Below are 21,724 nucleotides of genomic sequence, written 5' to 3' on the forward strand. Positions count from 1 at the left end.
CTCTCTGAATTAAAAAGAAATACAAGTTATGCTCATCAGTTATTTATTAAACAACTTGTACCCAAAAGTTCAATTTAGAAGCTATGTAGCTGGCAGAATACAACAGAAAGCATGTGCCATATCTCTTAAGTGCTGTGAAGTCTCTATTAAAAGATAGATACTCAGGGACTGTTTTTGTTACAAGCCCTTCCTCATGTTTTCCTTGTATTAACTCTTTTCCTGCTTTTTACCAAGCCACTTCTCACAACAGCTTTGCTTTCTGAAACATTAAGTTACCTCAAAAGATACAGTATATCCCTCATCTCAGCCTTAACCAGTCTTGTCCACCTATGCCTACAGGCAGACTACTGGCAAAGTTTCCCTGCTGTGAAAGCAGGAAAAGCTAGCTCCTACTTACTAGCCACAGACGAAGATGATGGAGGATGAAGCATTCAAACAAGGGGCCAATTTCACCTGTAGCTACTGAGAGAATTGCTCTTTTTCTGTCTCATTCGTGAATGTTATCTTTTATATCAAACCCTAGCTAAAAGCTTCCTTGCTGCCACAGAAGGCTGCAAAAGCAAAGAGAGTAAAAGAGGAGGGACTGCACCAATTCACAGATAAGTCTATGAAGAGGTTTAGGAAGGTATGTAGCCTCTAACGTCCTTAATACAATACCCATAGATGCTAGGGAAGTACAAAGGGAACAGACAACAGAAAGCAGTCAGGCACACGGGTTCTCCCTAAATAGCATCTCCTATTGCCACTATTGGACAGCAGATGAACACAGAAGGGCACTTTGTACAGGTCTCCATTGCTTACAGATGGCAAACAGCAGTATCTCTTGGCCCTACTGCTGCACGCTAATGTTTTTAACTATTGCAGAAGTAGAAACTCTCATTTTACCCTTTACCTAGGGTGTGATGAGCCTCCTGCTACACACCCTTACGCTTCTGACCAGTTTTTTTGATCCAGCATATTGCTCTAGTGCCTGTCCCAGAGCTTCCTAAGCTGCAGCAGAGCTGAACTGACCTCCGGACTTCCAAAAGCATCTGTGAAAATTGGCAGCTTGAAGAGAACTATGAACTGCAACACCAGGGTGCGTGCATCCAAAATTGTACACGAGCAGATTTTTGGAAAGACCTGCTATCAATCTGTATTCTGTTCATGCTTCGAAAGATTTCTTTGCAAACAAATATTAGGAGGTTCTTTTTCTGGGTCTGGGTTTTTTCTTTTGTTCCTTCCTTTTAATCTAGCTAAAATGAAAGACTCATTTTGCATAAAGTGATGGCATTTTTCTGAATGTTTCCTGCTCCTAGAAACAGGAATTATCAAACCTTTTCACACTACCTCCTTACTGGGCTTCTGCTAAGATTTGATGTGCAGAAAGATAATTTTTCTTTCCTGAATTTATTCTAAGGCAATAGAATATTCTGTCATCTGAAGTTACAGTTGTAACTGAAAAAGAGAAAGGGAGGGAGGAAGGATGTGGAATCTTACTTGTCTGGGTTTTTCACTCTGAATGTTGCATTAAGAGCTTTTAATCTGGAATCTGCCTGAAAAAAGGGGAAAAAAAGCTTTGTTAATTTAATGCAGTTAAATTCCAGTGACAAAAAAATCTCAGCCTTCTGGCAGCACCATTAGAAAAAAATTCTGCCTTCCTGGCATATTTAAATCTTCAAACATTGAACAAGTTGACACTAGCTGCCCTGCATGTCACTTTTTTTTTTTTTAAAAAGTCGAAAAACTAAGCTATTTTTGTGAACTAGGATGTAAACAGTAGCCACTAAAATTAAACTGGTATAATCCAAATCCCACAAAAATAGTCCCTTATTAAAGTGTAACACAAATTATGGAGTTAAGATACACAACCCTACATTCTTTTTAGATGAAGCAATTAGGTAACATAAGACCATATGGACAAACTATTTTATATTTTTCAAACCAAATAAAACCGGTGGTAGAGTGACCTCTATATGCTCTTTATTACTAGGAACAGTTCCCCAGTGAAATCAAAATCTTATATATGGTGTTCTCTTATTTTATGACTGGCTTCACAGAAAATGTGATTTGTATATCAGAATAGAGTCATTTTTAATGCAATGTTCTTTTCTATAATAAAGCATATATAAACCTCTACAGAAGAAAGTTCAATACCTAATTAAAAAGGTAATTGGCTACTTTACTTTTTGAGCTGTTGGTTTACCAACGACTGCAACAGCAGTATGGAATCTCTCTAAGGAGGGTTTTCAGGTTTTTTTCAGTTTAATTGAACATTAAACTATGCCATGGGTATTTACTCTTAATGAGACACCAATACAGATGAGATGTCCCAGCCTCATACAAAAAGGTCCCACATCACCACAACTTTTCATTTCTATATGGCATTTTACATACAGCTCACTCACAGCTCATCTACACTGCATGAAAACTCCAACTCAGGTAAAATGGCTGGAGTTTACTTTTGATCAAAACATCCATCTTTTCATTGAGAGAACAATAAATAACATCTTGTGAGGTGTATAGATTTCCTATAGTGTACTCTTTTAGCTAACTGATTGTGCCACAACTGCTAGCAGTAAGTTACTCCAGCAGTACTTGTTAGTGCTGGTATATAACGCAGGAATATTTTGTGCACTGTTACAGCCAACTCGGAGCTTGAAGAGCTATTTTGAATTTGACAGTAAAAGGAAGGCAGTGTTTTCCCAAACCAAGAACGGAGTCCTTCCTTTAGGACCCTTTCAGTAGCTTCTACAAATGAGACAGGCGCAGTTTGAGACTGTTCCACCTCCCATTGCATTCGGGCTGAGCAGAAGATATCCGTATTTGAATATCGCTGCAAGTTCCTTTCACCTGGAACCACCTCCATATCTGGAGGACACTTAGGACAGCATCCAAGTTGAGGGGAAAATCAGTTTGTTTCTTCAAACTAGAATGAGAGGTACTGATGGAAATCATGCTAACTTTAGCCATCCTTCTTCCAACCACCGAACAACCAATACAAAACATAGTCCACAAACCGAAAGGTAAGTGAATGAAACCTGCAAGACTGACTGATCTTGGAAGAAAACAGGTTCATTGTCACCACTACGTGAGGCACTCCTCTAAGAATATCTTGCAAAGGGAAGACAAAGGCAGCATGGGGAAGGAGGTCCAAGATAGCACAAGGAACACAAAACACTGCAGTGACTCCAACTCCCAGCCCAGGCTTTACGTTTATTCACAGTGCTCCATGGGCTTGTACGGCCTTGGACCTCCACTGCTCTATCCCCACAAGTCATTACACATGCCAGTTAGATTTCAGGTCGTTCAGACGCACTCATGTATACTCCTCACACATTCTCTAATGGTACAAACACCACCTAGGTACACTGACATTAAATCAGAGTCCTTCCCTCTAAATAGCTGTTTCACAAAATACTGTATTTATGTTCAAACAGCAGGCACCAAAGCCATTTGAGTTTGTTGGGACAGCATGCACATTCAACAGGTTTACACTTGAAAAGGATCACTTCTACATTACAGTTACAGGGCAAGTTTCTGCCTTTTGTTACAGAGCACTACATGTGTCTGAAGGAAGAGTTCAGAAAGTACACAAGCACTGTGAGGCACGAACTGAGATCCTGCCAATGCTCAACTGTCTAAGTAGGGTTATTTCCTTCTTGCCATTAACAGCACAGTAACTCCTACACACCACTTTCAAGCTTTTTCACCACACAGAGTTAAGCTGTTAGAAAAATGTCTGTCCAGTCTTAAAAATTGATTTAAGACTAATATGCACAAGCATTTTAGCGATGAATTCCCCATCAAATGACGTAGAGTAGTTTTCAGACAGTTAATTCCTACTATGATCCTATAATCATTTAACTAAACTAAAGAGAGGGGGTATATTCTCCCCCCTAAAGGAAGGGTTAAAATCCCAAGTGACAAATCCCTTAAAGAATAAGGGAGGGGTGGGAGGGAGGAAAGGCATGATTTAATGATACAGTTGGCAGAGTAAACAAAGTCTCCAACATCAACATTCAACTATAACATGCTACACTGCATTAATGACTAATTTAAAGTTTAGTTAGCCTGGTTCAGACCCTGTGGGACAAAACACACATCCTGCTTTAATGCAGCAGCAGCACATAAACCAGTGGTCTGATTCTAGACTAAGACATGCTGTGAAGAGAGGCTTGTCCTCCAGTGTAGTGCTAAATAACCTCCAATCTTGAGGGGTTTATACTTCAGATGTTGAATAAAGGAAAGATGCTTTTCCCCAGGATTTGCAAAAAGTTATTTTTCTTTCCTAAGGAAACAGGAACTGTAAAAAGGAAACTATACACACAATCAAATCCAGAAGGGAAACAGGACTTGCTCATCTCTCATTTAATCTACAATATGGTTTCAGATAGGCAAATATTCTCAGCATTCTGCTATGAGTTTTCCTTCTTACACAAGCCACTGTGGGCACTCCTGAACATACCCTGCCAGTACAAACTTTCTGAACTCCTATGAGTGTAAGCTGAAATAAAGATGTGTTGACTAGGAGAACACAGCTTGAAAGCTTTACATTTTTTTGCATTATGAATACTAGCAAAATGCAAGCCCTAGCATGATGGAAGGGAATTATTGTCAACTTAAGTTATCAACATTAAGTGTCAGTATCAAAGCCCCTTGGACATTGAGGATAAGAGCACCAGTGATTTTCTTCAGCTCTCGCTATTCAGAATAATTCTTCATAATCCACCTAGCTTTCAGCCGTGATTTCGTAAGAGTTGATCATGTTACAATGAAACAAAAGCTTAGTATTTGTCCCCATATAGTAACTTTTCCAGGCACAGCCCAGCAATTTATCAGCTTCTCACAGATTCTCCTTCTGTACAGGCATGCTACCTTTGACCATTTATTCCTGCAAGTCTTCCACCAGTTTACACAGCCACCAACTCAGTGATGTCAATGGGGATAGTACTACCTCAAGACACATTCCACTAAACAGTTAAGGGGCACCAAATCCATCTGTCTTAGTCCCTTTCAGCAATTTATCCTTGTAGAGAAGTCTTACAATTCAGACCCCTTTGCTTGCTTTTTTTTTTTTGACACCTTGCATCTCTTACCAGGCTAAATCTGACACCCATCTTTAAAATGAGACTAAACTAAATTGACAACATACAAAAGCACTGCTATGAACTCAAGTTCATTAGTTTTAAAGCTTATAAGGATCATAATTTTATATTACTAGCAGAATTACAAGGCTGAGCATCAAACATAGGCACATACTAACAAGCCTGCTAGAAAACTTAACTGAAGTCTTACCTATTACATGCTAAGAACATCACTGTATTTCGTAGTTACAAGTATACATAAAGCAATGCCTTTAGCTCATTCTAACAGCAAACAGCCTTTCGTAAAGAGCCTAAAACACGTTTGTTGGGAGTATTTCTGTGTCACAGCAGTCATGAGACAATTACAGTAATTACCTTTAACTGAAATCCGGTCTCATTCACCATTTCTTTCCATCCACCTTCCTAAAAATACAGGAAAATAAGGTTCTGTTAAAGTGACTTAAGAGTGCCACAGCTTTTGCAAGTCCCTATATCTGAACCACGTCAGAGCTGAAAGGAGAAGAGCAGCTCCAGTAAACCTGGGTTCTGCCTCAGCAACCCTCCCTATTTCAAGAATCTGGGTTAAGAATAACATGTCATTATGTTGTGCTTCCATACCAACTTCCCCAAAAAACTCTCTCCTCTTCACTATGTGTCAGTGTGCTCAATGACCTCATTCTATCAACTGGAGGCAGGAGCCACACACCTTTGTTTAAGGAAGTAGCTCGGCTCTTTAGAAAGAAGGGTAGTTATCTATTGCCTACTAGATTATCAGCAGCTCCAAGGACCTGTGCAGCTTGAGGCAGCATGCATACAGAGAACATACAGGCGATGACTGATGCGATCAGTTTACAGTGCACACACAGTCACCTTGCTCACATGTAGTGGTTGGCTGTCCACCGCTTTCAGCTCCCATACGATGGTTCATCTACGTACTATACTGTGCTGTGGTAAACGTATCAGCTCAGTCCACTACTGGGGAATCTCTGATCAAAGCACAGAACAAAGAAACGCCCAACATCTCCTGAAGTTGAAAACTGCAGAATGCAATGCTCTAGCTAACAATCGGATCACAACTTTTGTGATAACATATGAACAGATCATGATTCAAACCACAATGCTAAAGAAACTGTGGATATCCAAAAAGCGAATTGGAAGCCAGTACTGTCTCTGCAGCCAGCAGTATAGCATGCTAGCTATTTCAGGTTTAGTCCTAGGGAAGCTTTCCCAACCAGCACACGTTAAGTTCCCAATATGCTGTTCCAAAGAGGTGGAAATTCTCTCGTAGGAGCCTTAAAACTAGACTGGAAAAAAGTCATAAGGTACATTAGAAGGCCAACTGTACAAATGCAGGGGGCTGTTAAGAAGCTTTTACACGGACAAGCCTTTTCCACCTTAAGTTTATTCACTTTGTCTATCCTTCTCCTAGACACAGAGCAAGCTATGGGTCAATGGGAGGGAAGAAGAGCAAAGGACATTATCTTAAAAAAAATAATCACTAAAGAATGTATTTAGAAAGCACATCACTTTACTATACCTGTGTTAAAAATGAATAAAAGATTTTGTCTTGGCAAAGAACAGGATGTGAGGCCACACGTAACAAGAAGTTTTCCAAACCGATTCTTCTTCTTTCCACAAAATCTGGATCCATATTATCTGCTGACAGCTTATGCCAAACAAAGTCAGCCTATTTAAACAGAAGAGTGTTAATAGTAAATAAATAACAAACAATACAAAGCAAGCTGCAGCCTCAGCTTCCTTACCCTTTTTTCTGGCAAAGGTGGAACAACAATATGTGGATAGGTAACTGACAAATAATTCCTCAACAACTCAAATTCACTGTAACGTCGCCACAGGGAATCCACTGGGGCACACTGTCCCTCACTCTGGGACTCAACAGCTCTGAAAGATAAAATAGCAAATTTGAGCATTAGTAAGCTATCGCCTTCTCCCTCGTACCATCAGTACGACTACAGCAAAGGCCCTAAAAATAGCTACCCAGTAATGATTACTGCATAACTTGCCCATAAACTAACCTAACCTTAATTAATTTCATGTCTACATACTTCATTTAAAAACATGTATAATTTCTGCCTGATAGCACTCAAATTTTCTGCACATGCCAGGAACACAGGAAAAGTCAATACATTTCCAGCACACCACAAACAAACAGGTAGGTCACAGTCAAGTAAATAGTCACACAAGCAACTTAGTTCACATCACTACAAAATTAGACATATTTCTCTTGGAACAGTGCTAGGCTCCAAGCCAGCACAATTTCATGAGCAGCTGAAGGATACAGAGTACAAGAAGGAATTTACTATTCAATGGGAAAGTCTTCCCTTCAGAGGATAAAAATTGTCTTGCCTGCAACAGCTGGAATAGTTAAAAATATAACTTTAAAAATATTAAGAATTTTTAAAGGATATTTTTATAAAAACGTAGCAAACTTCAAAGCACTTCCAATTTTTTTTTGTTCAAAGTAGTATCTTTTTATATTTAAGGACTAAGGATATGTAGTCTAACAAACTAGCTAAAGATAAGGTAAGCAGGTATAAAATTGATGCATCTGAAAAATTTGTTGAAAACTTAAAGCCAACATCACCTAGCAAGGGCTTAAGAGATTTTATGTTACTATAAAAGGAGAAATCATGGAATATTATAGGACTGAAAAGTAACATAAAGACCTGAAAAAAAACCATCCTTCATACAAGACATTTAAAGCAACAGAAATACCTTGCAATATCATCAAATAAGCATCAGGTCAGCAACACTTCTTGGCAGTTACCATATGCCAGAATAAGCACATAGAGAGACTTAACACAAGGCACTTAACAGAAACCAGGGATGTCCATGCCTACCTTGGTTCTTATATTAAGTGACTAATTAGCATACAAAGCACTGGCATAAACCTACATGAAACAACATTAACTATGTTATGAGATTATCAAAGAATAGTTGAGGTTGGAAGGGACTCTGCAGGTCTGTAGTCCAACTCCCTCGCTCAAAGCAGGTTGCTCAGAGCCACATCCAGTTGGGTTTTGAGTATCTCCAAGGACAGAGACTCTACCACCACACTGGGCAACCCATTCCCATGTTTGACCACCCTCACAGTAAAGAGGTTTTCTTACATTTAAATAGAATTTCCTATATTTGAATTTGTGGCCACTGCCTCTTGTCCTCTCTCTGTGCATCACAGAAGAGTCTGACTCCATCTTCTTTACCTCCCCCACCAGGTATTGATACACGTTGCTAAGATTCTCTGAGCTGCCTCTTCCAGTGGCTGAATAACCCCATCTCTCTCAGCCTCTCCCTGCACGTCAGACGCTCCAAGTCCCGAATCATCTTCATGGCCCTTCACTGGACTTGCTTCAGTATGTCCACATCCTTCTTGTACTGGGGAGACCAGAACTGGGCACAGTAAGTTATGAACTACAAGTACTTACTCATATGATACTCAATAGAATAGGGTACTACATTATTTCTTCCAGCTGAATTCAGGCTATACAGTTCTTGAATTCCTAAGAACTTTCTGGAGTAAAGTTTTGAAAACATCTGAATAGTACACAAATTATTGATTTTTTTTAAGCTGTAAGGTTGGATTTCTAATGACCTTACTGAAAAACAAACAATCCTGCCCCAGAGCAGCCCCAAATATTTGATACACTTAAACAAAATACAAGAAGCCTCTGTCATCCATTTCTGAACTCTCATTAGAGAGGAACAGCCTTGCTATATCCTCGTTTAAAAAAAAAAGCATGGTTACATCTTGAGGGTGAAGTAACGTAATACAGAATTATGCAAAAGGAATTTTATTTAAATGAGTAAGGCAGAACATTTTCTGTATATCTATCCTTGCTTGTGGAAAGGTCATTTATTCCAGGTGACTGAATTTGTAGGAAAAAAAATTCACAAGGAGAAAGAAAAAAGGATGTATTCATAAGCATTCAACACAAACTGCTGCAGATTAAAAAACTGTTTGAGACTGACTTAAGGAAAAAGAAAAAAAAAAAAAGGTGAGCACACTGCTTACAGCCACTAAATCGCACTGCCAACATCCCACAGAATTCTTCCCTATTAGAGTATTTCGATTCAACAAAGTTGCAACTGCAACCACAGAGTTTTGAAGAGGGTAAACTCAGCTTAGGGCTGGGCTGACAAGCTGTGCAGCATTCCTCCCTACACGAACGTTGCACAATTTAAACATTTCAAGAACACTTCAGCTAAAAGCAGGTATCTAGCGATTGTACTATTGCTGAATTAGAGGTAAATTTAAATAGATAAAGAATTAAGCTACTATGCCCCAGAAGATTAGTTGTTTAGTTGAAAGCTGAAGGCACAAACCTCACTTTCCTAAAGGAGAAACTCCCAGCAGGGTTTGGTAAACAATCTGGCCATTCAAGACACTCACACAAAAGTACTTCAACGTTAGAGATCCTTTTAATCTTCCAGCTTCAGCAGCTATCAACCAGTTGCACTGACTTACACCATGGGTTTCAAGAGCACTATTTCTGCATGGGTTACTATCAACCCTTAAGCAAGACTGCCACCATCAATACATCATAGGATTATGTGGACCCTGTCTGAGAACATACTGCACAAGCAAACATGAATAGGGAAACAAGAAAAAAACAGGCCAGGACTGCCCTGAGAACCCAACTACATCCCAGGAGGACACACCTGTGCTGCAGATATAGATGCTTCTGCACCAGCAGGAAGACACCAGAGACTCAGCTAGAGCTAGGCAGACACATTGCACAGAGTGAAGCAGACTGCGGCCACCCTTACTCTAAAGGCAGGAAGATTACAGATCCAGATCTCAGATCTGGAACAAGGCATTCTCCGTAATATAACGGATGTTCTATCAGACAAGAAAGACAGGAAGAAAAAAAAACCTGCAGGATGCATTTGGTCCATTGCTATTAAATGTCTCTGTCACTCCTATGCATAACCATTTCCTGGCCACAGCAAACGTAACCCTGGGATTGGCACAGGAGTTGTGTTTAACTAGCTCTTCTTTCCCGTTCTGATTTTTCTGTAATAGGAAAGTTTCATTATTCACCTTTTTTTTTTTAAATTTAACTGAAGATTAAGACTGACTGCATCACCTCGTAACTAGAGGCAAGCTAGGTATGCACATGCTACTGACAGTTTACAGCAACCTAACACATTTCAGACATACAGCAGAGTTACAGAGGCTTAAGAAGTTACCACCAAAGGTAAACTGCAAGAATGGTTCACTTTATTTTTTAAATATCATTCTTATTTTTCTTGTCAATATGAGCCCCTAAGGAAAAGTACTGCTAGCTACAATTATTTTTCATCTCCACTTAACTTATTCTATGGGCTTACACTGCCATGGGCAACTTCAAATATAAAGTTTTCCACTTCCTGAATACGAAATACTTAGAAAAGTTCATTTGGCTGTTTCATTTCAACACAGCATGTACTTAAGTGTTGTCTTCTGCCTCTACCCCAATCAATTCCCAATGCAGTGCAAGTCTGATCTTATATTTATCACTTTCTGAGTAACCTGTAACATCAATGAGGTCAGCACAAGAGAGGAATGAAAGGGAGTTTATCTTTCAAGGAAGTTTCTGGTCCAGACACTCCTACTCCATTTTCAAGTGCAATTCTGTAGAAATACAGCTTCAGAAGATTTTAGAAAATAACTATCCCAAATTTTGGTAGTATGCATTTGTAAGTGGCCTCAATATAGCACTCTCACATCAAATACAATTACAGTAATATACATTAGTAGTATAAAGTTAGGTAGCTTGTCTTCCATAGTTGATCTGCCTTAACTCATCCTGCTTTGGCTTGCCATTCCTCCACACCCATTTTTGCCAACTCAGCTTTATCACGTAAAAGTTGATCTGTATTTTTCTTAGAACTCCCAATACCTGCAGTCAAGAGAGTCACATTATCATTTAATAAGTTTCAATAGTTTTAACACCACAAGTGTGAGAAAAGAACTAAAGAATAGTGCTCTGCTACAAACTAACAGGAGAAAAAGAAGTGAAATCAAGAATGTCTTTAGAAATTTAAAAGTGACTTCACAGATTCAAGTCTGTTTGGCGAACTACATATACTCTACTTCCATAGTACAGATTACAGGTTAGAAGAGAATGGACTTATATTTCACATTCCTATGCTACAAGTATTGAAGAAAGGCAAATACACCAATAGGATTATCACATATTTTAATAGCGTAGCAGTCCATTTATCATTTGTAAGGGTTCAGGTCACCACACCATCAGTAAGATGTCACTGTAAGAGATGACAGCCTTCTGACAAGGGAACGTTCCAGTGTAAATTACGCTCTTAATGCTTCATGACTGTTTTGCAGAGTTAATTATAAACTAGAAGCAGCAAAGACCATGTGGAGCCTTAATTGTGCAAAAAATTTCTCCACATGTCTGCTATATCAGCTTTGTATTTGTCAGAATTAACAGGAACACATCAGTTATTTAAAAAAACAAAAAATACAATAATCAGATTAATAACATCTCAGTCCACACATACACACAAGTATCAAGCAGAAAATTAAACAGGAACCAGAATTTTTAAAAGGTCATCTAGGAGTGTAGCACTTCAGCAGGGAAGGACCACAACTTTATATAGAGAAGCCTAGTCCTACATCAGAACAAACCACTACTACCCACAACAGAGATGCAGGCACCCTGTTACTTCAAGTTTTACAGCCACAAAGGGCATCAAGAACTCAAGGCGGAAGGAAGCAGACTGCCAGACCAGATCATGCCACTCACCACATCTTCCCTGCCCACACTGCAAGAACTAAGGAAGTTTACTAGACCTAAAGCCTACTGTCAATGTATTCTGACAAAGCAGATCGGTGGACAACAGGCTAGGCTTCCCTAAGTCTAAGTTAATCAAGCTTTACAACCCTTATGAGGGACTGTCCTGGTTTCGGCAGGGATAGAGTTAATTTCCTTCCTAGTAGCTGGTACAGTGCTGTGTTTTGGATTTAGGGTGAGAACAAAGTTGATAAGGCACCCATGTTTTAGTTGTTGCTAGGTAGTGCTTACACTAGTCAAGGACTTTTCAGCTTCCCGTGCTCTACCAACTGAGAAGGCTGGAGGTGCACAAGAAGCTGGGAGGGGGCACAGCCAGGACAGCTGACCCAACCTGGCCAAAGGGACATTCCATACCATGGGACGTCATGCTCAGTGTATAAACTGGGGGAAGAAGAAGGAAGAGGGGGACGTTTGGAGTGATGGCGTTTGTCTTCCCAAGTAACCATTACGCATGATGGAGCCCTGCTTTCCTGGAGATGGCTGAACACCTGCCTGCCGATGGGAAGGAGTGAATGAATTCCTTGTTTTGCTTTGCTTGCATGCACGGCTTTTGCTTTACCTGTTAAACTGTCTTTATCTCAACCCACGAGTTTTCTCACTTTTACCCTTCCGACTCTCTCCCCCATCCCACCGGGGGGGGGGGAGTAAGCGAGTGGCTGCGTGGTGCTCAGTTGCCGACTGAGGTTAAACCACGACACAAGCCTCACATTATACCCTGAAGAAAAAGATTAAATTACTTCAACCTTGAAGGTCAAACCTGCCTGCGTAGTTTGTTCTTTTTTAAAGAGACTGCATCTGATACAACTGCCTCAACGTAGTCTGTGTTAAGCAGCCTGACATTATTTCTCTTCTCAGATCATACTGACTTCCTTTATTCTAACACGCATTTATTCTCACTGTCTTAGAAGTGCAAATGCTGCCTTTTTTGGTTGTAGTTGTTGCTTTTACCTTTATATAACACAGTTCTTGTTTTGGGTGAAAAGCAGTTAAGAGACAACAGGTAAAGGGAGAAAATGTGACAGCAAAACAGGTAGATAGACACTTGTCCAGAGAAATGTCTGGATGTTCTTCTTTGCCCAACATCCCATTGCAAAAAGCTGCACCTCAGCAAGAGTCTGCCACCACACTGCCCCTTCCCTGCAGGATGGAAATCCCTGCTGCCTCTGCCACTAGCAGCACCTGCTCTAGTTGTTTTTTTTCCAACAGGCTGTGAAACTGCAGTTTAGTGAGTTTTAGTGACCGGAGAGGGAAGACAGTATTTCAGGAGGGCAGCTGTGCAGTGCCCAACAAAGCTATGCTTTTTAAATTAAGACACATTTTTAAATTATTAATATTAGTTTAAGATTCCCTTTTATGCCCAGGCTTTGATAAAGTAAAAGCAGCCAGATTCTGCTCTCTAGAGCACGCAACACTGCAGAGTTGGGTAAAGGGAGGGAGCAGCAAAGTTCTTTGCAAAGCTGTGGTGGGAAAGTACTGTACAGCCCTCAATTATGAGCCTGTATCCACACCACTGCCTTTTAAATGGAGTAATAAGAGTCTGAAACTGCATGGATGGATTTGGGACAGGCAAGCAAGATGAGAGAAATTTTTTTTTTTTTAGTCACACCAAAAGTGTCTCCACCTGGTTACATATGAGGCCATAAAATATCACCAATTACAAGAGCATTTCTCCCCAGGAACCCCGTTCCAGAAAGGAAGTAGAAATCCATAAGGGTACTCATTACACTTAATACCTTCATTACCGTCTAATTTTTTAGACCACATTATGAACTCCACCATTAAATGCAAGTACTGCAGACCAGTTTCAATTAAGATTATAATCACTTGTTGACATTCAGTCAAACTTCTCAACTTGTTTTGGTTTTAAAAACACAATATAATACTTGTACAGTCTTCAGGCAGGAAAACCATATGTTTCCCCTCTAAGTACAGTTTTAACAATGCAAGTTATTCATCAACTGAACCAACCTGCCTGAAAAAAAAAATTAAAAGACAAAATTGAAACCTTCAGCTTTTACGTTCATAACTGATGTTATTGTAAGCGATTAGAAGATTACATTACTCCAAAAGTCACGTTCATTTGCCTTAATTCAAAGTGCCAACGTGAAAACTTTAGTCCATCTAATTAACCTCTTCCCATTTCCCATTTAAAATGAATTATCTTAAATGAGCCACTAAGCAATTCTGAATGCAATAAAAAGAGGAATGGCTGCAAAATACTAAATCAGACAAGAAGGAAATACATCGGTTTATTTCCTTGTAAAAGCAATCACCTCTTCAATCGCAGAAGCAGTAACTTTGCTTTCAGTCTTTGACCTTCCAAGTGTATGTGAAGTGACACTTCCACTCCCCTACAGTGGACAAGGTTCACTCTCTATGTAGAGGAATACCATTTTAGAGGGCTGGGCAGCTTTTTCCATTAGATATTTAGAAACAGTCTCTGTTAGGCCCCTCAACAGACAGAGGAGCAAACATAGATCAACTATGTGCTTTGTAAGACACCAGAAGTTACCTGGCAAGCTGTATGACAAAGAGGCAGTTCTCTTGCCAGAAGATTTTTCACAGCCAGATGGGTTTTTTTTGGTTTTTTTTGTTTGTTTGTTTTAATACTGTCACCCAGTTTGCTGTATTTAACTAAAATATACATCTACTAGGCAGGTTAATGATTCATAGTATCGATTAAGTAAAAATCAGCAGTAAAGTAAGTTTTCAACTCCTCCGTCTTCTTTCACCTCCTGACTCTCCCCTGTTTAAAGCTCATGCTGAATTCAGACTTTCTTCCTTTTTTCCTAATATCTCCTTCGGAGGGAGCAGACAAGTCTTCCTGACTCTCAATGACCAAAATCTGCATTTTGTTGTTTTATCAGAAGACAACATACCTCTGCGGGCATTCGTTCTGTGCCTCTCCCCAGGAAACGCATGCCTGGGCTCTTCACCTAGCCCAATATGGAACAGGAGACTTTGGGAAAGGAACTCAAACAAAATGTAACAAAGGAAAAACTCCTGAAGTCCCATGGTGTAGCACTGCTACCACTGAACTGTGACCTGGCTGGCTACTGATTTCCAAGTTCACTTCTCTCACACAAACTTTCTTTAGAAGTCCTTACACTTTGGATGGGCAATCCAAGGTCTTAAGGGAGAACCAGGTATCACTCATGTCACGATTTAACTAACAGAAAACTTTACAAATACTGAAAGCAGAAATAAGATTAGTAACTTCCGCAGCTGTACTGGGGGAGTAACAAGGAAATATAGTGAGCAACCCTGTCAAACTACTTCAAAAGGAAGTAGACTTGTAGGGCTAGAAACCAGGGGTCCTGCTACGAGGTAGTCAGCTACCAGGCTGCACAAAGTTGTGTTACTTTTTCCTAAAGCCACATTTTATAAAAAAAAAAAAAACCACACCACCACCACACACAACCGAAAAACCGACACTCTAGTCATCATATTGTGTGACAAGGAAGACCAGGCTAGAGATCTGAAAGTCAGCAGGCACAGAAGCAAAGTTAACTAAATGGAAGTGTCCTATGAGTACAGAAGAAATTGTTTACTTTAAAGGAGAACAGGGGAAAAAAGGTATCCCTGTATGTTCTATAATTACAAGTCCATCAACACAGAGCACTTAGCTGAAAGTTAATCAGAATGCAAAGCACCTCTCTGTCATGAAAAACAAAGGGTACAAGACCAGGAGTCAAATTCTGGGTTTTATACTATCTCAGTTTTTGTAGTTTCATGCAGACTCTGGTATAAGACACAGCTGCCTAAATTTCTAACAAGCAAGCAAGCCTGAATTTAAGTGAGGTCCTGGGTATTTGCAATTTCCATTACAGAAAGCAAGTGATATGCTGAGCACCTGCATCTCAAGAAGGAGTATTTAGCTACACATCTTAAGTATAGGAATCTGTACTTGCCTTAATGCCGTTTCCCACAAAGAGGTGGAAGTGTTCCTCTGTTCTCACAGGGAGAATATAAAAACTAAGTTATTTTTAAATAACTGTATAGTTTAAGAGAAGCTGTGAAACAAACTGACTTCAAGACTAATTGAATGGAAATAGCTCACCACAGAAATCTACTTAGCTAATGCAGAAAGGTGTAAACCAAGAATAAAGGAGATGCTTTTAGGAAGCACGACCCTTGGAATTTGCTGAGGCTCTGCAGTCTACAGCAGCGGAGTTTGTTTTGTCTCAAAGAAGGATATCTATGTGGAGGTGTAATATCACTTAAAAAATAAACAAGAGTCACATGAAAGTGTGAGACTAGTAATAAATCTTTTCATTTTGAAAAGAAAAAGAAGCAACACCATCGCTTGCATTTTGAAAACAGTTTCATCAGCACTAGTGAAACTAAGGTGTTAAAAGTTTAGGTACTCAGCTCCTGTTCTGTAACAAATATACAGTGTTTGTAACTGCATCCATCTTGTGTCTCTTACTCACCCAGATGCATGCAATTCCTCAATTCAAATTGAAATTAAATCCTAGATAGCAGTAACAGTGGAACCCCAGTTCACATAAACATAATGCAACTATTATTAAGTGGTCTTCCTTTTATATTACTATAAACTGAGTTTTATTCTTCAGCTACAAAATATCCTATTACCCACAGACAAATTGCTGTGAAGCCCACCTACAGCTACAGGCTCAGCAGGAAGCACATTTAATAGTCAGCAATTATATTTATGCAAGAAATTTTGCCTTCTCAGCAAAAGGAATAGAGAACCTATTTTATTAGAGATATGACAAACCCACATTTTCAATAGTTCTGTGACAAACATGTAATTGGTCTTGGTATTTGCTGACCACAGAATAAAATAAATCTTAATGAAAGCAAGCAATCTGGGCAGCAAAATACAGTTTTGCCACTATGAAAGAACCACTGGGAGAGATCAGCAGGAGTGAGTCTCAAGTAATGTAAGGATGACTGGGAAAGGAGATGCAGTCAGCATGTTCTGAGGCTGCATAAAGATGCCCCCAGAGTACACTTCACATCACAGTTAGACACCAATGATGCTGATTTTCTTCCCTTTTCCTTCAGAAATATCATTAAAAGAAAAATAACATTACTTATGTGAGAGGATGTGATCTTTAATATCAATACACTGTAAAAGTAGTTTTTTTAAACATCTGAGCAACTGCCAAAGAGCTGCAATATTTGAAAAATATGATGTACATCTATTTGGGATTTTATTCTTAAAGTTTAGCAAAATACAGTAAATGTATCCCAGCAGGTCTGCAGTTAGTATGACCAGTGCATCCCTTCAACAGTTAAACAAGTTAAGAAGCCTTTTAACTAGTAACTAGAAGACTTATGTGATAGAATTACAATTTGAACTCTTCAGAGCCTTTGCAAAATGCAACTGCTTTGTTTCAGAACGTTTTATCTGTACAACAGATCATTCCCGAGGCAAGGCCCAAAGGTTAAAACTCTTAATATAAAGAAGAGAGAGACAGAACTCCTAATAAAGTCTAATTTTGAAATTCTTGCTTCAGCTGAGTAACATGACCTTGCATAATAGGAATCATCTGTGACTGTTTGGGAAGTAACTTTAAGTTAGAAGATATTTTAAAGCTTTTTAAGTATTGAGTAGTGAACAAAGCTTTAAATTGCAAGTTGTCTTTGTGGTACCAAGCATGTTTACCATAACTGTATTATTCATCTTGCTAACACAGTAAGATTGAAAGCAATAAGTTCTCCAGTGAAAGTTCAAGCTACTTTGAAGGAAGGAAATAGTTAATAGTTAATTAACCCTAACCCTTAGAGCATCTACAAGGGGTATGTGGTGATCAGATCAAGCAAAACACTTGAAATATTAATGGAGCAGTAAATTTTGACCACATGACATAAGTCATGAGACTTCTTTATTTTCTTGTGATCCCAAGCAAGCCTAACCATTACTTTAGACCACAATGCACAACCCCTCTCACATACAAGCTGCACATACAAACTCATATATAGGTATATACATTTATCCAACCTGTGTCTAAGAAACAACCAGGCAGTTGTTAACACCATATTAAAGCAACATCTTTCAAGCACACATTTTTCCACCTAGCTCCAAATGAAGAATTACAGAACACAGTTACACAACACCAGCATCAATACTGAATTGGAGATCAGATGCCAGTTTTTCATGGGAAAAGATCCTCCAGAGTAGGTTGATAATCACATAACAAATCATAAACAAACTAAATACTCTCATCAACTGTACCTTAATATTTTCTTGGGGAAGGAGAGAGAACCTGTTTAGAATGGCACATCCACATACTCTGAGAGGGAGCTCTTATCACCCACCTTGTCTCAATGAGGTAAGCAGTGTATGTTTCTTGCATGTTCATGGCATTCCTCCCAGTCCGTTTTTCTGCTTCCGAAACAGTTATTTCCATTTTTTTTGCCAAACAGTCTTCCATCTTTTTAGAGGAGGAAAATAAAGATTCATGTAACATTAGCCACACAAGGCAAAGGCTACTAACCCTGCCTCCCCTTCTCTAACACCACATTTGTTCAAATAAGACAGGTCTCTATAGGATAAAGGCTTTGGCAGGGCTTCATTTTATACCCATGTTCTATATCACATTTGCAAATCAAAACAGAAAAACTCCTTTCGGAGGAAAAAAAAACAAAGTCAATAAATAGACAACTTTGGATACCAAAAGCCATCACGAGCCAGGAAGATACAGAAAGGAGAAATATTTTTCCTTACAGGTAACAAAGTAACCTTTTTTAAAAACAACCAAACAAACCCCTGCACTTTCTACCCAAACACTTCCCAACTATGGTGAATTCCTCCTCAGGACACCTGGAACACACATAACCACCTCTCCCCTTTCACAGGAAACGGAATACATCCAGACTGAGATGTTTTTCTTTTAATCTCTCAGAGGAGGATCGTTATCTTTTACACATTGGTGGGCAGAAGTCAGTCAGGACCTCACACCCACCCTGGAAAGGCAGCGCTGAATTGAGCAGGAAAGGGGATTTATTTGTGAAATTAAGGGGAAGGGGGAGACAAATTGAGACGATAATTAACAATAAATAAAAATAATAATCTGGCACTAGGGATGAGGGCAGACGGTGCACAAAGCCCTCTGACACCGGCCAGAATGGGGCTGGAAGGATAACCCCACAGCTCAGAGGGTCGGGCTGCACAGCTCTGCCCCGTGCTCCCCCGGGCAGGGGCTCGTCCCACCTGTAGCCCCTTCCCGCCGCGGCGGGCAGCGCCGGGCTACCGCCCGGCCCCGGCCTCCCCGCGCCGGCCGAGCCCCGCACCCCTCCCCGCCCGCCCCGGACCGGCGGCCGGGCAGCACGCTCAGGAAAGCCCGGTGCTCGGCCCCGGAGGAGTAGGCCGTGCCGAGGCCGGCGGCCCGCGGGGGGGACGTCACCCCGCCGCCGCCACCCCCCGCACCCTCACCGTGGCTACGGGCTGCTCTGGAGGCGGGAGGCCGCTGCAGGGCGCGGCGCCGTCCTCCTCCGGGCGGCTATCGCTCGGCTCGGCCTCGGCGCTCTCCATGGGGATAAGGGGCTCGGCCGCCTCCCTCCGCGCAGGCGCTGAGGCCGGCTCCGGCGGGCAAACTCATCGCAGGTCCTAGAGAGAGCGGCCGGGGCGGGGGCGTGTGTCCGCCCGGGGGCCGGCGCTGCCCACAGCAGCCGCCGGGGCGCTGGGTGAGGCGGGCTGAGGCGAGGCGGACCCCGCCGGCCCTCGGCCTTCCCCGGCCCTCCGCTGCCGTCCGCCACGGCTGATGCTCATCGATTGACTTGATCTAAGCCCTTTCTAGGCTGTTGGCGTCCTGCCCACCTTTCTGCCAAAAAATGGCCTCGTTAGGTACCCGGCGGTGGGCACCTCTTCGTGAACACGGGGTGTAAAGACACCCCTCGTTGTTATAATGCTCCGCTCGCCCGAAGCCAGGCAGTGTGAGCCTCCTGCCCAGGAGAGGGACAGACCTTCCGCTGTCCCCTGGGCGCTCCTCACTCATTACAGTTGTAAATGTTTATTTCTAAGATTTATTTTTGTTGCTGTTCCTCTCTTACTTCTCAGGTCACTGAAGAGTTTCTGATGCACTCATGCTGCGCCATATCTTCCCTCCATAGCAAGACAACTTGTCATTTTGTTTTATAGACTCTCTTTCAGCAGCTATTAACTTTCCCACAGGATGTTTGTTAACATTAGGCAGCTCGGGTTATTTTTTTAAAGCCCACCAGCCCGTTATTTCCCCACTCCCGTTCCTTTACAGGCAGCGGAGGACTCGGTTGTGCTGTGTTCGCTTTTACTTACCCTCCCATCTGCCCTGCCTTCTGCATCAGCTCCCTCCCGGCAGTGGTACGACACCCAGAACACTGTTCTCCTGCCTGCTGTCTCTGCCGGCTAACACCGAAGTGTGTCCCGTCCCACCACGCTTCCCCAGGAGGTACCTGAGTAGTTAAAATCCCCCGAGCTGAGCTCTGGGGAACCCTCTGTCTTTTATTTAATAAAAGCCCCAGCTGCCTCTTTTCTTCTCATTGAATGGGAACAAACCCTTACTGTGCTTTGCTGTGATTTCTGTTCGGTCTTTTTGGGGAGACGTTCAGCAAGTCTGCCCCACAGCTCCTACTGAACATCAGTTAATATATCACACGATATACACACACACACATATATACCTTCATTATTGCAGCCTTTGGGTTTATTCCCTCACGACCCCATGGTGCCCACGCAGTCCTCGTGGGGCCAGCAAACTGGAAGGAGAGGTTCTTCCTATTTATTCCTCGTACTCCAAACATCATTTTGGACACTCAGGAGCAGTCCCATTGTTCTCTGGTTTACACATCACATCACTCCCTTGAGATTTCCCATCTTTGGACCAGATTCATGTCCTTTGATTCAAGCACTACGTTTTTTATTATTACCATGTAGCTTCTTTTTCTTTTCCTGTCCTTTTCAAACCCAGGTTAAAGGCCACCTCAGGGGATTGAAAAGTTGATATTATGGGTTCCTTTGCTTTGCTTTTTTCTGCTTTGAATAGGAGACTTTTTTTTTTTGGTGTTGACCAGAGCTGAATTTGCATACATTTTTCATCCAAAAATTAATCTTTTTCTTTCAACAACAATTAAAATAAATCTCAAAATCCCCTTTGAACACCCCATGAATGAATATTTGGCGTCTGGTTTCTATTCTGTTGTCTTCAATGTTTATTCAACTTTTTCCTCAGATTGTTTGAACTGATACCTCAATCCTTCCTTCCCCCCCTGCCTCCACCACTGTAGCTGGATGGAGTTTCCCAAGCTTTTCCACAAAACGCTCCCCTAGAACAAAAGTTTTTTACAAGTATGTGAACTGTGATTTGTCCTCTGAATAGGACTGAATTAAGATTTGTATTATAAACCCAAAGTCCAGTTTAGATGTAAAAGCATGATTGCACGTTGTAAGACAAAGTCTGTTTTCCATTAGGGTATGGTTTTCTTATGTTTACTCAAGATGTACATTAAGATACATACCTTGTATCAATTACACTTGCATTTGCAGGATGTGCATACTGAATTTTTTCTGATCCATATCAGCGATATAATGGAAATATTCATGTGAAGTTCATACAGGATATCATACTTTGTATTAAATATTTTTTTGTTATGGAAACATTATCAATAAAGTACAGTAATATTTTGCAGGTTTAACATGCAGTCATTTCAAAAACTATTTTCAGCTTTGAATTTTCTTAATACTACTAAGAGTTGTGGAGAAGACTTAAAACACTACGTATGTAGGAGGAGGATAATGATAGAAGTGCCCAAATCAAGATGACCAACAGCCTGGGTAGCCCTCACGTACATTATAGCCTGGGGAGCTTTAGAGGAGAGTGTGAAATGTACTGA

The 21,724-nt window shown here is 40.9% G+C and overlaps 1 protein-coding gene across 1 annotated transcript in view; it reads right to left on the bottom strand.

Annotated features, from left to right (window-relative positions):
• SNX4 (sorting nexin 4) overlaps positions 1 to 19,499 on the bottom strand; it is a 36,230-nt gene extending 16,731 nt beyond the window's left edge. Inside the window, 7 exon segments of the mRNA XM_076343014.1 lie at positions 1,480 to 1,535; positions 5,442 to 5,489; positions 6,604 to 6,753; positions 6,830 to 6,968; positions 18,173 to 18,288; positions 19,290 to 19,406; positions 19,408 to 19,499. Of these exon segments, the coding sequence (XP_076199129.1) occupies positions 1,480 to 1,535; positions 5,442 to 5,489; positions 6,604 to 6,753; positions 6,830 to 6,968; positions 18,173 to 18,288; positions 19,290 to 19,406; positions 19,408 to 19,455 (674 nt within the window). The 5' untranslated portion in view covers positions 19,456 to 19,499.
• Between the last annotated feature and the right edge of the window lie 2,225 nt (positions 19,500 to 21,724).

The sequence above is a fragment of the Aptenodytes patagonicus genome, chromosome 6, assembly GCF_965638725.1.
Source record: "Aptenodytes patagonicus chromosome 6, bAptPat1.pri.cur, whole genome shotgun sequence".
NCBI classification, from domain to species: Eukaryota; Metazoa; Chordata; class Aves; order Sphenisciformes; family Spheniscidae; genus Aptenodytes; species Aptenodytes patagonicus.